Raw genomic sequence first — 13,679 nt, forward strand, 5'->3', positions numbered from 1 at the left:
TGGCCTCAGACCAAACACTTGACACTTACTAGCTGTGTGACCCTGGGCAAGTCACTTAATCCCAATTGCCCTTAAAAAAAATTAAGCCTTTTGTTAACCTGACCACTGAGACAATTAATAAATTATGAAATAATACTGTGTTTGTAACGGAATAAAAGCGTCCTCTTCATTTGGAGAATAGCTGTGCAAATAAGTGTATGAATGCTGTGAAATGTCATCCTGTAAGAAACAACAAATGTGAGGAATTCAGTGAAATATGGGAAAATCTGTAAGGTGATATAAAGAGAACCAAGCAGAAGCAAGAGAATGATATGTACAATGACTACAGTGATATAAATGAAAATCGTAATAAAAAGTAGCTGGACTTAGATTAATTGCAGTGAATCATTTTGGTCCCAGAGAACAGGACATCTCTCCACACGGTAGAGGGTAGGGGATGTGTGCAAAAAAAAAGTGTAGAACTTTAGACTTTGTTACTATCAGTCATTTTTACATAAATCTCTTTCCTTTGTTACTAGAAAGGATTCAGGGGCCAAGTAGTATATTAGGAAATGACTGTTGTATTTTTGTAAAAAGGCATCAATAAAAAGTTAGGAGGGGAAAATAATTGGAAGTACTGCTAGAAGCAGCTTGATGGTACAGTGGATAGAGTTCTAGGCCTAGAGTCAGGAAGTCTGGAGTTCAAATCTAGCTTCAGACACTTAGTTGGGTGATTCTAGGCAAATCACTTAATCTCTGCCTGCCTCAGTTTCCTCATCTATTAAATGGAGATAATGGTAGCAATGATGGCACTTGCCTCAGAGAGCTATTGTAGGGATCAAATTAAATAATTATCTGAAGTGCTCAGCATAATGCCATCCTGGCACATAGTAAGTCCTTAATAAATGCTTATTTCCTTCCCTTCCCTTTCTATCCTTTTTTTTCTTCCCTTCCCTCCCTTCCCATAACTTCCCTTCCCTTCCCTTCCTTTCCCTTCTCTTCCCTTTCCTTCTTAATAAGTGCATGAGAGCCATATGAGTGACATATTATGGTCAAATCATGCTCCCAGATAAAGTGTCCTGGTAGTAGCAATGAGGGGTAAAGGAGTAGGTGACTGACAACCACGTGCCCAGGAACTTGACTATTGACAGGACCTAGTCAAAAATTTGGCAGGATTTCTTTTGTTGCTGGAAAGATTAAGTTTCTCCAAGTCTCTAGCCTGTCTCTAAATTTTTCCCTAACATTAATGACAAGATGTGTTACCACGAAGGGCACTATATCACCTAGTTTAATGCAAAGGACTTAGATCACACGATTTCTAAGATTTTCCAAGCCGTGTTGTTTTATAACTATGTGAACATGTCTATAGAGGCAGAGATGATGGAAAAGGAAGAGAAAGGTAATGGCTACAACTGAAAATTAGCAACCAGGTTTATTAGGATGAGATCTTCCTTTCCCAAACATCCCTCTTGACTTTAGGCTCTGTATTTGGAGGCCACTTTAGGGAACAGTGTCATCAGAGAGAATGATCCAGTCTTGGGAGCAGGACCTTGCTTGATGCTTAGCACTCATGAGCCCTCATTGTTTTCTTGATCCATGGTAAGAAGCTGGAGATTCGAGTATAGACGCGAGGGTTTGACCCATTTCGAAAACCGTAGGAGACAATGCCCTGGGCCACTCCATCACACACAAGAGGACCTCCAGAGTCTCCCTAAAAGACACAGAAGATTGACAGTTATTCAGAGGCCCCCCTTCTTTATCCATCAATTCTTCTCATATCCAAAGGAGAACCAAGGCACTGAGGGACCTCCACCAGATTTGGAGAGACCTGAGACCAAAGCGTGTATCTCCCAGTCCTCATGAAGTCCAGTTGCCCCTCTCTATTTATAAGGAAGCCATTGATCTCTCTCACTCTTCCCAAAAGTTACTTCACATGCAGTTGTACTGAGACAATATCACATTCTCCTAAATGTGTACATTTATATAACCATGTGCTCAGGGGAAGAAGGGGAACTATAGTAATGATAATAATAATGATAATAATAATAACAGCAGCACTTCAAGGTTTCCAAAACCCTTTACAAGTCTCTCATTTTATCCTCACAATGATCCTAGGAGATACATTATTATTATTATTATTATTATTATTATTATTATTATTCTCATATTATAGAAAAATGTATTATTATTATCCTCATATTATAGATGAGGAAACTGAGGCTAGGAGAAATTAAGTGACTTTCTCAGTGTCTTATAGCTATTAAGTGTCTGAGGTTGAATTTCTTACTCCAGGTCCCGCACTCCATCAGCTACACCATCTAGCTTCCCAATTGCCTTTGGAAACCGGAATATGAGGGATCATTCCAGTTCCCTGTGAAAACCTTTTTATACTTCAGATTCTGAGCTTTCCCGTGTGACTTCAAAACAGTTTTCAAAATAGTAGTGATATTGAAGTACCTTAAAAGAAGCCTTTTGTTCTTTAGGATCTCCAGCACATATCTGGGTAAAACTGTTGTAGTTTTTGGGGTATTTTTCCATGCATTCATGCGCCTTTCTCACTTCTAGCTTCACCTTCTGCAGTGTGTAGAATTTCCTCTCGAGGTTACTCCCCCAGCCTGCCACACTACAAATCTTCCCAGGCCTCACCCAGTCCTTCTTCTGGGGTAAGGCCAAGAGCCCCACAGCATTATTCAGCTTGGCCTTCTTCTCCAGCTGTCATAGAGAGGAAAGAGATTCCGGCTCTCCTCACTCCCCTCCCCAAGAGAGCACATATAGAGCCAGCCATGAGTCTCCTCTTTCTTCCCACCTCCCAGTCTTCTAGTCCTAGGATCCCACGAGAACTCTACCCTTCTTGCTGAATAAAGAAATGGAGAAAGTTTGAGGCGATAGGAAAAAGTCTCTTTCTAATTAAAAATCTGTGAGTCTTTTATTCCTGGTGACCCAAAGGATATAAATCATGAAAGGCACAGTACCTGAAGCAACATAATATCATTTTTGATGGCCTGGTTGTCATATAGTTGGTGACGAATAGCTCTGAGCACAGGAATCTGCTGCTGAGTCTCTTCTGGTTTCTGTATATTATGTGCCCCCAGAATTATGCTTATTGAACTAAAAAGAAGACAAGGGAAGGAGAGCCACAGATGTGAAATTCCTGGAAAGGTCTTAGAGAGGCATGCAGCCTAGTGATGAGGAAAGAATGCCATAGTTGCACTCAAAGGATATCAATGTTCATCCCAATTCTACTACTTCCTGACTTCGGTCAAGTCAATAAACTTCTCTGGGGATCAGTTTCTTCATCTGTCAAAGGAGGAGGTTGCATTATGTAAGCACTGAGGCCCTTCTACTTCTAGAGAGATGATCTGTGATCCCATGATCCTTGAGCCCCCAGCACAGACTCAGGCAGAGCTAAAGAGACGTGGCAGCTGCCATCACCACAGTGAAAGAGGTCCAGAAAGAAAAGGACTGAAGTTGCGTTACTGGATATCCTCCCCCTTAGTGGTACCTCTGATCAACTTTGGAGGGTCAGTGGCTCTCAGGGTCATGGATGACCCTGTTACATCACAAGACTGGATGCTGCTCCCAGAAGCCCCTGCAGAAGAGCTGGAGGCAGATCCAGACCTGCTTTTACCAGGCAGGGTCCTGCTTGATGTCTCCTTCCTCAGCAATAAACTTCCTGGTTTTGGGTTAATGAGTTACCCCTCTGGGCTGCACATTTTAAATGAAAAGATAAAGACCAGATGCCGAGGTAGATCTAATGGGAATTTTATGCTCTATGGAAGGCTAGTCAGCCAGGCAGCTTGGTGATACGGTGGATAGAGTTCTGGGCCTGGAGTCAGGAAAACTCTAGTTCAAATTGGACCTCCGAAATTTACTAGCTGTGTGACCCTGGACAAGTCTACCTCATTTTTCTCAGCTATAAAAGTGGGGATAATAGTAGAATAATCTACCTCCCACAGGGCTGTTGTGAAGATCAAATGAGATAATATTATAAAGCACTTATATTATAAATATATAATATATATTATATTATTATAATAATTATTATTATTATAATATGTAATATAATATTAGCATAATATTATAAAGTACTTAACACAGTTCCCAGCACATAGTAGTGCTATATAAATACTTATTCCCTTCCTTACCCCACCTCTGCCACCCCCAAAACTACTTCTTTAATGATAGGATCCTTCCCAGTCTTTAGGACACCACACATAATGGACCACCTATTCAGCCTCCATATAGAGTTGACTCTATCCATAAGTACCTCATGTTAGAGCTACAGGATGTTGAGAAGTTGCCAGGTTAATCTCTGGAGAGTTCATGAAGTTCCTTCTTTGTGAAAGGAATAGGAGTTTGGGGAGAAAGGAGGAGCATACCTTGTAGGATCTTTCCTGGATACCCTGCTGTCCCCATTCAGAGCCTGCAGGGCTGTCAAAGGCAAAGGGTAGGGACCCTGATCTGATGACTCACCTTCCCCAGCAGTGAGCTGCTGTCAGCAAAAAGTCCTCTCGAACCAGAAAAGCACCACAAGTATGTTCTCTTCCAATTTCATTCTTGTACTTCAGATATGCCATGTATGGCCGGGAATGGGGCTTTGCCTCCTGGCCTCCAATGATCGCCCCTATAGAAGAAACTCCATTGTGAGTCTTACAGAAGATACTGTCCTTATTTTCTTGGCTTCTCCAGAAAGCTGGAACAGGGGAGACTGATGATCTGGGGCTTGGAGAAGGCTTACAAAAGGTATAGGAGGTAGAATGCCAAGTTCTACAGGAGAAGCCAAGGGACTGAGATCCTGGACTTCTGTATCCTCTAGTTGTTCTGAGTATTATGTTCCCTCCCCAGGCCCCATCATCCCCCCCCTCAAAAAAAAGGAGAGGTCGGTCCTTTGTCAAGACCAATAGTACTTCAAACACTGAAAGATTAAGATAACAGGACTAATTTTTTCAGGAAGACAAAGGCTCAAAGACCTTTGGAAAATCCTCTCCCAATATTCCCTACTTTTTATCTAAGGTGAGATCAGCATGACCCTGGGAATGGTCCAAGACCAGTACTCCTCAATGAACAGTCTTGAGGCCAAAGATCTACACTAGGGCCAGGAGGATTAGGTACTTAGCAGAGGAAGCATAGAGGCTTTTTTGGCCAAACTCAAACCCTTTAGGATGGGAAATTGAACTCACCAGCTTTAGCACCAGCAGATTGAAGGAAGGTCAGTAAAAGGGGTAACAGGAAATGCATCTTGTCAGAGAAGGTATCCAAAGCAAGTACTGCTTTTACCCTCAAATCACCAGAATTTATAGCCTCTACAAGGGGAAGGAGAGGAGATGCTCAAGTAACCTTACAGCCCTCCTAGTTAAGATCATATATGCCTAAGTGAGCACCAGTGCACAGTCACAAAACCATTTAAATGACTCAGTTCTATGGCTTAGAGAAAATGGAAATGATCGAAGAAACAAGGTTTCAACCACAGCCTCGATGAGTCAGTGCTAATCATCTTTACCTGCAGGATGTAGGGTCCTGGGAGAGGGAGGCAGGGCAGAGACCTAGGGTTGAAACCCCTTGAAGTAGAGGGCTGTGTTTCAGTCATTTCAGCATTTAACACAGTAAGTGACTTATACATAGTAGGTTTCTCAGCCCTTTAATGTCATTCATAATCTCAGCCCTCTTTCTTACCAAGGCTAACTATTCCACCCTTTACCTTACTACCATTTTCGTTTTCTCTAAAACCTTACTCTAGCCATCACACATGCTACCTTTTTAAAAATACATATTTATTAAATATTCATTAACCTATGTTCCTTGCAAGCACTGTACTAGACACTGGGAGATACAAAGATTTAAAATTAAACAATCCCTGCCTCCCCCAAGAATTTAAATTTTATCGGCCTCAGCTCTACTTTCAATTTCTTGCTCAGTCTTTCTAGTAATGGGTGAATCCTTGTGATGCCATTTGGGTTTTTCTTGGCAAAGATACTGGAGTGTTTGCCATTTCTTTCTCCAGCTCATTTTATAGATGAAGAAACTGTGGCAAACAGGATTAAGTGACTTGCCCAGGGCCACACAGCTAGAAAATTTCTGAAGCCAGATTTGAGCTCACGAAAATGAGTCTGCCTAACTCTGTGTCACCTACCTGCTCTTTTACTTTCAAATCTACTCTCTATTTAAGATTGAAGGATCTTATGAAATATTTCTGACAGTGTCAGTGAGGACTCTGGCTTTACTTCTTTGTTATTGGTGTTTTGCATATTTTTTCAATTAACTAGTATCTTAAAAAAAATTAATATGTTTCTCCTACCACCCTTCCTCCACTGAGCAAATTTCAAAAAGAAAAAGGCCCTTGATATGTAGCTACATAGTCCAGTAAAATGAATTTTCACTTTAGTCATGCCTGGAAGTGCATGTCTCTTTCTGCATTTTAAATTCATCATCTCTTTGTCAGAAAGTAAGTGGCACGTTTCATTTTCATTCTTTTGGACTCTTGGTTTATCATGTTGATTAAAGTGTTGAAGTCTTTCAAAGTTATTTTTCTCTATAATGTTATCATTGTATCAATTGTACTCCTATTTCTGCTCACTTTACTCTGCATCAGTTCATGAAGGTCTTCTCAGATTCCCTTGAAATTATCCATTTCACTATTTTTTATGGTACAGTAATATTACATGACATTCACATACCATAGTTTGTTTAGCCATTCCCCCAATAAGAGGATACTTCCTCATTTTCCAGTTTTTGTCTACCATATAAGTCCTTTTCTCTTTTTTTTTATTTCTTTGGAATATAGGTCTACTAAGCCCCTAGATTCCTTTCATCTTCTGCTTTTCTTCCCTACTGGTGTCTTTATTTCTGCATACGAACGTGCTCAAATTATCCATAGAAAGAAATAATATGAAAATAAATAAAATCTCTCTTCAAACATTTATCCCCTCAACTTCTCCTCTTATTTCTAATATTTCGTTCATTACTAAACTTAGAAAACAGTCTACATTCACGTTGTCTGCTTTGTCACTGCCAACTCACTCCTTCATTCATTGTAATCTGGCTTCCATCTTCACCATGCCATTGAAACTCATCTCTCCAAATTCACCAGTGACTGCATAATTTTCAAACCCAATGGCCCATTCTCAGTCTTGATTCTGTTCATTTCTGGAACACTTTGCTCTGTTAACATTCTCCTCTTTCTTGATTTTCTCTTGTCTTCCTTAACTCCTATAACACTCTTCTCTGCTACATCCTCCCACCTTTATGACAGCTCCCATTTCATCTCTTGTCCCTAGTTCCACTTCCTCTTTCCAGTCTCTAAGCATATGCCTCCAGTTTGTCTCTGGCTGCCTTTCCTTCTTTCTCTACTAAGTCTTTTGGTAATCTCATGCACTAGAGACTGGTTTCATTTGTATCTGTTAGTCAACAAGCATTCGATCAATCAACAAGAATTTTTTAAGCATCTATTATGTATCAGACACCATGCTAGGCATTGGCATTGTAAACACAAAGAACGAAATAATTCCTACTTGTAAGAAACTTACATTCTGACACAGAAACAAGAGGTACTTATACATGTAAATAGGTACAAGATAAATGTAAAGAGGAGAAATTAAAATGAAATCAGCATAGGCACGGAGAGCACTAGCAGTTTTAGGGATCAGGAAAATTTTCACATGGAAGGTGATACCTGAGCTGTGTCTTGAAGGAAAAAAGGGATGCTAAAAAGTGAAGATGTGGAGGAAGTACATTCCAGGCATGGGGAATAGCCAATGCAAAGGCAAAGCATATGAAGATAGGAGTTCCTTGTGTGAGAAGCAGAGAGAAGGTCAGACTAGTTAAATCATAGAGTCCATGAGGGAAAGTTCTATACAGTGAGGCTAGAAAAAGAAGTTGTGATCAGGTTGCAAAAAGTTTTAAAAAGTTAAGCAGAAAAATTTATAATTTATCTTAGAGGTGATAAAGAGCTGCTGTAATTTGTTAAGAGAATGATATGGTTAGATCTGTGCTTAAGGGAATTCACTTTGACAACTGGGCAGAGGCAAGACTGGAAGAAGAGATCAGGCAGGAACACAAATTAGAAGCTTGTCAGATTCATCTTTCTCCTTCACAAATGTGAAAACTATATTATGGCATATTTTCCTAATTTTTAAAGTTTAAAAAATATTTGGCTAATTGATTCATTTGGAATTTATTGTTATAAGTGAGATTTTTCATGCTGCTATCCAAATTTCCTAACAGTTTCTATTTACTAATCATTACTTTCCCTATTTTTGTGTTCACATCTATCCAACACTGGCCTGTGTAGTTTTTGGTTCTAATTCTTGAAAATCCATGCACTGATTTGAGCAGTCTCTTTTGTCTTTACTGGGTTAGTTTGAACTAGATGTGCGTGCTGAATATCTGTCCACTTATTTAATTTCTCCTTTATTTCTGTTAAAATGAATTGGTAGTTGTTTTTATATGGGGCTTATGAGACTTGACAGGCTACTGACTATTTGATTTCTTGGTTTCATCCAGAGGTGTACCTGATATCTAACCAGAAAAGGATTGTACTACTCCATAAAACAGAGCCAAGGACTGAGGAGTAGCTGGTTGACACAATATAGATTAATTTGGGGGGGGGGAGTGAAATCGCATGCGAAGACCTAAGGTGGGGGTAGGGGGGAGAGAAAGGGACCTTCTGACTAACAAGGAATAGTGATGGATCAGGAACCAGGAATAGTGATGGATCTGGATGGATGGGACTGTTACCTGCTTTAAAACTGTCCTCTCTCAGGGCTGACCAGATCAATGATAAGTCCAAGATAATCAGGCGGCAGGGCTCTTTTGGGAAACACCTTGGCCTTTTCCCTGTTGATGTTTGTATTCAGCCAGACAATAATTTCCCTGCCCTTCTTCCTACCCTTTTACCAATTTATCTCTACTTAAAGTGGAACCCTTCTACTATGAAGCCTATTACCTGAAGCCAAGAATTCGGCTTTATAATAGAGGGAAACATAAATCATGACAAAAGCTAGGAAAATTTGGGCCACTCCTTTTCCAGCTTCTTCCCTTCTTGCACAACTCCCGCTGCAAAACCTATATGACCAAAGAAGCATTTTCTCAGGCAATCTGCTTCCTCTATAACTGTAAAAGAGAAAAAACCTGAGACTGTAAATGTAAAGGATTCTGAGTTTCTGGTCAGTGTGGGAAAGGCATGACAATGTTTAGAGACAATAACCTTTTGGTGGTTGGTTTGGTCCCAGAGTAAAATGAAAGAACAGAATGTTATAGCTTCCTGTGGGTAACTCTCAAAGAAGTAAACCAAGAGTAATGACTCCTGTCATCGAACAGAACTACGAAATCATGTTTTTCTGGTTCACTTGGACTAACAAATTGCACTTCTCCCTGAAATATCTAGATTATGGAAGAAAAGTCAGGTAGTGTCGGTCAGATTAATCTGGATTCTGCCCAAATTCATAAGATCATAGTATAATAATAAATTCATAGATTCTTCATAGGATCATGTATTTAGAATTGGAAGGAACCATCATGTCCAAACTCCTCATTTTACAGATGAAACAAAGGCTAAGAGGTTGAGTGATTCATCTGATAACTCCAGTTCATCATTTTATGGGATTCTGACTAGTAATGCTAACTAGAAAGATGGCAGGTTCCTTGGTTTGGGCCTTGGGACTTGCTATTTGCTCCTGACTCCAAGATTTGGTCTCAGCTCCATAGGCTCTGATCCTTAATGGGTCATGCATCCAGATACCCAGCCTCTATGAAAACTAGATCACTAATTTCTTTACACTGGTTTCATGGTACCCCATCAATGAGAATATGTACCCCATTTTTAACCTCTAACTGTTTTCCCTCTTCCCATCATTAACTTTCTGTATGATAATTCTAGGACTTAGATTTCCTAGGCACTGAGAATTGTCAGTCCCAAGAACATATTGCATGGCTTTCAAAATAGCACCTAAGGGACGCTCATCCCTTCTAACTCTTTTCACATGAATGAGAGAGAGGTAGGTGGAGTACCATTGGTGGTAGAATGAAAAGAAAGAACTCACACATTCCCTCAAACCTTGAGATGGAACATTCCTAAAGCCAAATTCACAGGTCAATTGCTATTGTTTGCTCTTTACTCCAAGGTCTGGTCTCAGCACTTTAGGCTCTGAACTTTGATGGCCTGATATATTCTATATTTCCCTTGCCCTCCTGAGGTCACAGAGATCTATGAGGTTATAGTCACAAATAAAGCCCCATAGTTTTCTGAAACACTCTGAGCTCAATCTAAAACCAACCTATCTCAGATATGAGTTTTACATGCCCATGTGGCATAGTTTATATATGTGCCTACATGCTTACTTCTTCCTCCTTCATCCTTGCCTCTCTCCTCTGTGTTCCTGACAATGTGGCTAATCTAGTGTTGTGCGATGGAATGTATATTGACCTTGGAATGAGAAGACCTGAGTCCAATTCCCAGGTCATCTATTTCATAATCTTATGAACAGAGATATCAGTTCAACTGTGAGCCTCAGTTTCCTTGTCTATGAAATAAGGATAAAAATACTCCCAGATTGTTGTGAGAAAAGCACTCATTCCACTTGAATGTCAGACCTAGCTTCTCAGGAAATAACAACCTTCCTACTAAGCTCTTCCACTCAGTCTCTATTAAAAGTTGACCCATGGAGCAAGTAGCGAGATGTGGTATCCATGTTCATTCATACGTCCATGAAAATAAAACCATTACTTTAAGTGTTTAGCAATAATATCCTATGTAATAGGGACAGACTGGCCAATGACAGCCCAGTCCTCAAAGCATGTATAACATTCCCTGTTGGTTTCAATTCAACATGTGGGAATTTAGGGAGCCATCTTCCAGTCCTAAGTGACTGAGGGACTGATGCTGAGTACGACAAAGAGTTTTCTACTGACTTCAGACCTGGAAGGACTAATGACAGAGTCAAACTGAGTTTGCATATGAGGATTGATTCAATCCTCCTTTCCACCACTTTTTGGTTGTTTGTTCTTCCTTGGTAGCCTTTTAATAAGGAGGAAGAACTGCTGTAAGTCTTCAAGTGGAAGAGAGGCATCAGGCTCTATTGCCCATCCAGCCACCAAGTGTCTGCTAACCCAAGACACATTTATTTCTTTTGAATCTTTCATTTGTTCTTTCCTGCTCTTTGGTGAATAAGCAACAGGGTCAAAACAGACCAGATTATAACCTTGTAAGCTTCCAAAAGTTAGAAAAGCTATCAGAGGTTGAGCAACTAGAGTCAGCAGGAGACTTTGCTGGTATATATATATATATATATGTGTGTGTATATATATATATATATATAGCAGCTAGGTATATATATATATATATATATATATATATATATATATATATATATATATATATATAGCAGCTAGGTCTTGTGAGTAGCCAGTCATGAGGAGTGACCTGCTTGACTAAGCCTAGAGAGTAAATGGCCCCAGCAGCTAAGAGCAGTGTTCTACTGGAGCAACTCATTCATCTGCTATGCCACACCAAGAAGTGAACTTGGAGGGAATATGAGAAGACAAAAAAGGATTCCCAGTGCCAAGAAGTACCCTGATGACCCTAGGTTACAGGGTGGAACATTCTTTACCAACCACTTTAAGTTTGAGTCCACTCTCCCAGGAACTGAGTGCAAAGGCCGAGAGTGTACCTCCCAGTTTGGGGAGATGTCCTTGCACTTTTTTTTTTGCACTCAAAGTTATTATCCTTTTGTAAAAGCTAATTGGTGTTAACTGGTTAATTGATATTAAGGAATACTGGATGGGAGCTCATGACCTATAATAGTGGAAACCTCCAACCCTTAAGGGTTCTAGGGGATCTGAGATTTCACCCCTAGAACCTTAAGGGGAGGACTAGTCAACATCCCTCTGGGGATGTCAGCCTGCTTCTATGAGTGGAACTTGAAAGAGAGAGAGTGAGCCAAGAGGATGCACTGCCCTTAAAAGACCCCATAAGTTTGCTTGTATGTATGTGACTTTTTCTTCCTTTGTGTGTGTGTGTGTGTGTGTGTGTATGTGTGTTTCTCTGTGTGTTGCCGTCTCTGTGAGCAAGATATATATATATATATATATATATATACATATATACATATATATAGTCTAAACTAAACTTCAGCAAAACTCTTTAGCACTAATTTCTATGATAGATAGAGGGGTATGAGAGGGAGAGAGAGACAGAGACAGACAGAGAAGTGGGAGAGGAGATAGAAAGAGAGACAGAGAGAGAAAAGTAGAGGAGGAGGAAGAGATAGAAAGAGAGAAGAGAAGAGGAGGCAAAGAGAAGAGAAAGGAAAGAGGAGAAGAGAGAAAAAAGGAAAGGAGAGAGCAAGAGAGAGAGAAAAGGAGAAGAGAAGAGAGGAGAAAAGAGGAGAAGAGAGAAGGGGGAATAAAGAAGTTAATCTGTCTCCTCATTGTCCTTCAGTGTTCTTTTATTTTTGAGGGAGGGGACTCTGTATTGTATATATGGGATAGTTATATCCTTGGAGAGACTAGACACTCTTTTCTCACCACAGAACTCCAGGGGCTTTCTAATTCCCCTTGACCCTTCCCAACTAAATTCTCACCCCCTATTGTCCTTAACTCTATTGGTAGAAATGACGTCCAAATAAAATTTCAATTCTTCACAAGGATGTGTCCTGCCCATAGGTCTGCCAATAGCTACCTGTGTAGACTCATTTTTTGAGGCCTACAGATAAATAAAAATATGCCACTGGAAACAGTCTACCTGTAAAAAAGCTCACCCCTCCCCTCAATTTTCTTTAAGCCCACCCTTCATATTCTCTCATTCCCATCCTTCTCATTTTTTTCCTTTTTCAATTTTTAGATTCAGAATCAATTGTGAAAGTTTGCTATTTTGTTTTTTTTTGTTAACTATTGTTTTTCTTGCATAGTGCTTTATTGAGCTCCAGGGATTCAGTGCCTCACAAATAAATAAAACTATTATTATTATGTATCTACCTTCAAACCATTAGTTGGAGGGGAAAAGTGACATTTTTTTTTATTTGCATTAGAAATGTGCTGCAATGACAACAGCTCTCCTCCAACTTGGGATTAATGGCATAATTATTCAGCCTTTGTTGCAAAGATGGAATAAGCTTTAACAAGGCATAAATTATTATACCAAAATGGGTACCCCATTCTGTCTTGTTGTCTAATTAATTCTGAATTATAAAATTCCCATGGAGGTACCAAGAGAATAAGGGCATTGAATTCAAGCAGTAGTTATTCATTCTTTGCAATAAACATCAAGTGATTGGATTATGGGCCATTTGAAAGCAAAATGGGGTCTCAGTGTGTCTAGTAGGAAAGAGTAGATCATTGCCAATCCACAGAGAAAAATAGTCTTATAGTTTTACGTAGAAAGAACTACCTTCCATCAACCTAGTGCTATATATATGAGTGTGGTGGCCCCTAAATAATTTGAAACTGTTGTTGTTGTAAAGTTCTTCCAGTTGTATCCAATCATTCATGACCCCATTTATAGTTTTCTTAGCAAGATAGTGGAGTGGTTTGCCATTTCCTTCTCCAGCTCATTCTACAAATGAGGAAATTGAGGCAGACAGCTAGTAAGTGTCTGAGGCTGGATTTGGATTTCCAGACTCCAGTCCTCAAAAATTTGGACTGAGCAGAGTGGTTTGAGTATAATGGCGCAGATTATACACTCCACTGGTTAGTCATAGTGTCCAAAA

General features: G+C 39.8%; 1 protein-coding gene across 1 annotated transcript; it reads right to left on the reverse strand.

The window, feature by feature from the left end:
* Positions 1 to 1,392: 1,392 nt before the first annotated feature.
* LOC114048937 (mast cell protease 1A-like) lies at positions 1,393 to 5,395 on the reverse strand. The gene is made up of 5 exons (XM_027870110.1): positions 5,160 to 5,395; positions 4,453 to 4,603; positions 2,952 to 3,087; positions 2,437 to 2,691; positions 1,393 to 1,690 (listed from the first exon to the last, which is right to left on the reverse strand). Exons 1-5 carry the CDS (start codon positions 5,215 to 5,217, stop codon positions 1,541 to 1,543), a joined length of 750 nt encoding a protein of 249 aa, XP_027725911.1. The 5' UTR covers positions 5,218 to 5,395; the 3' UTR covers positions 1,393 to 1,540.
* Between the last annotated feature and the right edge of the window lie 8,284 nt (positions 5,396 to 13,679).

The sequence above is a fragment of the Vombatus ursinus genome, unplaced genomic scaffold, assembly GCF_900497805.2.
Source record: "Vombatus ursinus unplaced genomic scaffold, bare-nosed wombat genome assembly UNPS02014794.1, whole genome shotgun sequence".
Classification (NCBI taxonomy): Eukaryota; Metazoa; Chordata; class Mammalia; order Diprotodontia; family Vombatidae; genus Vombatus; species Vombatus ursinus.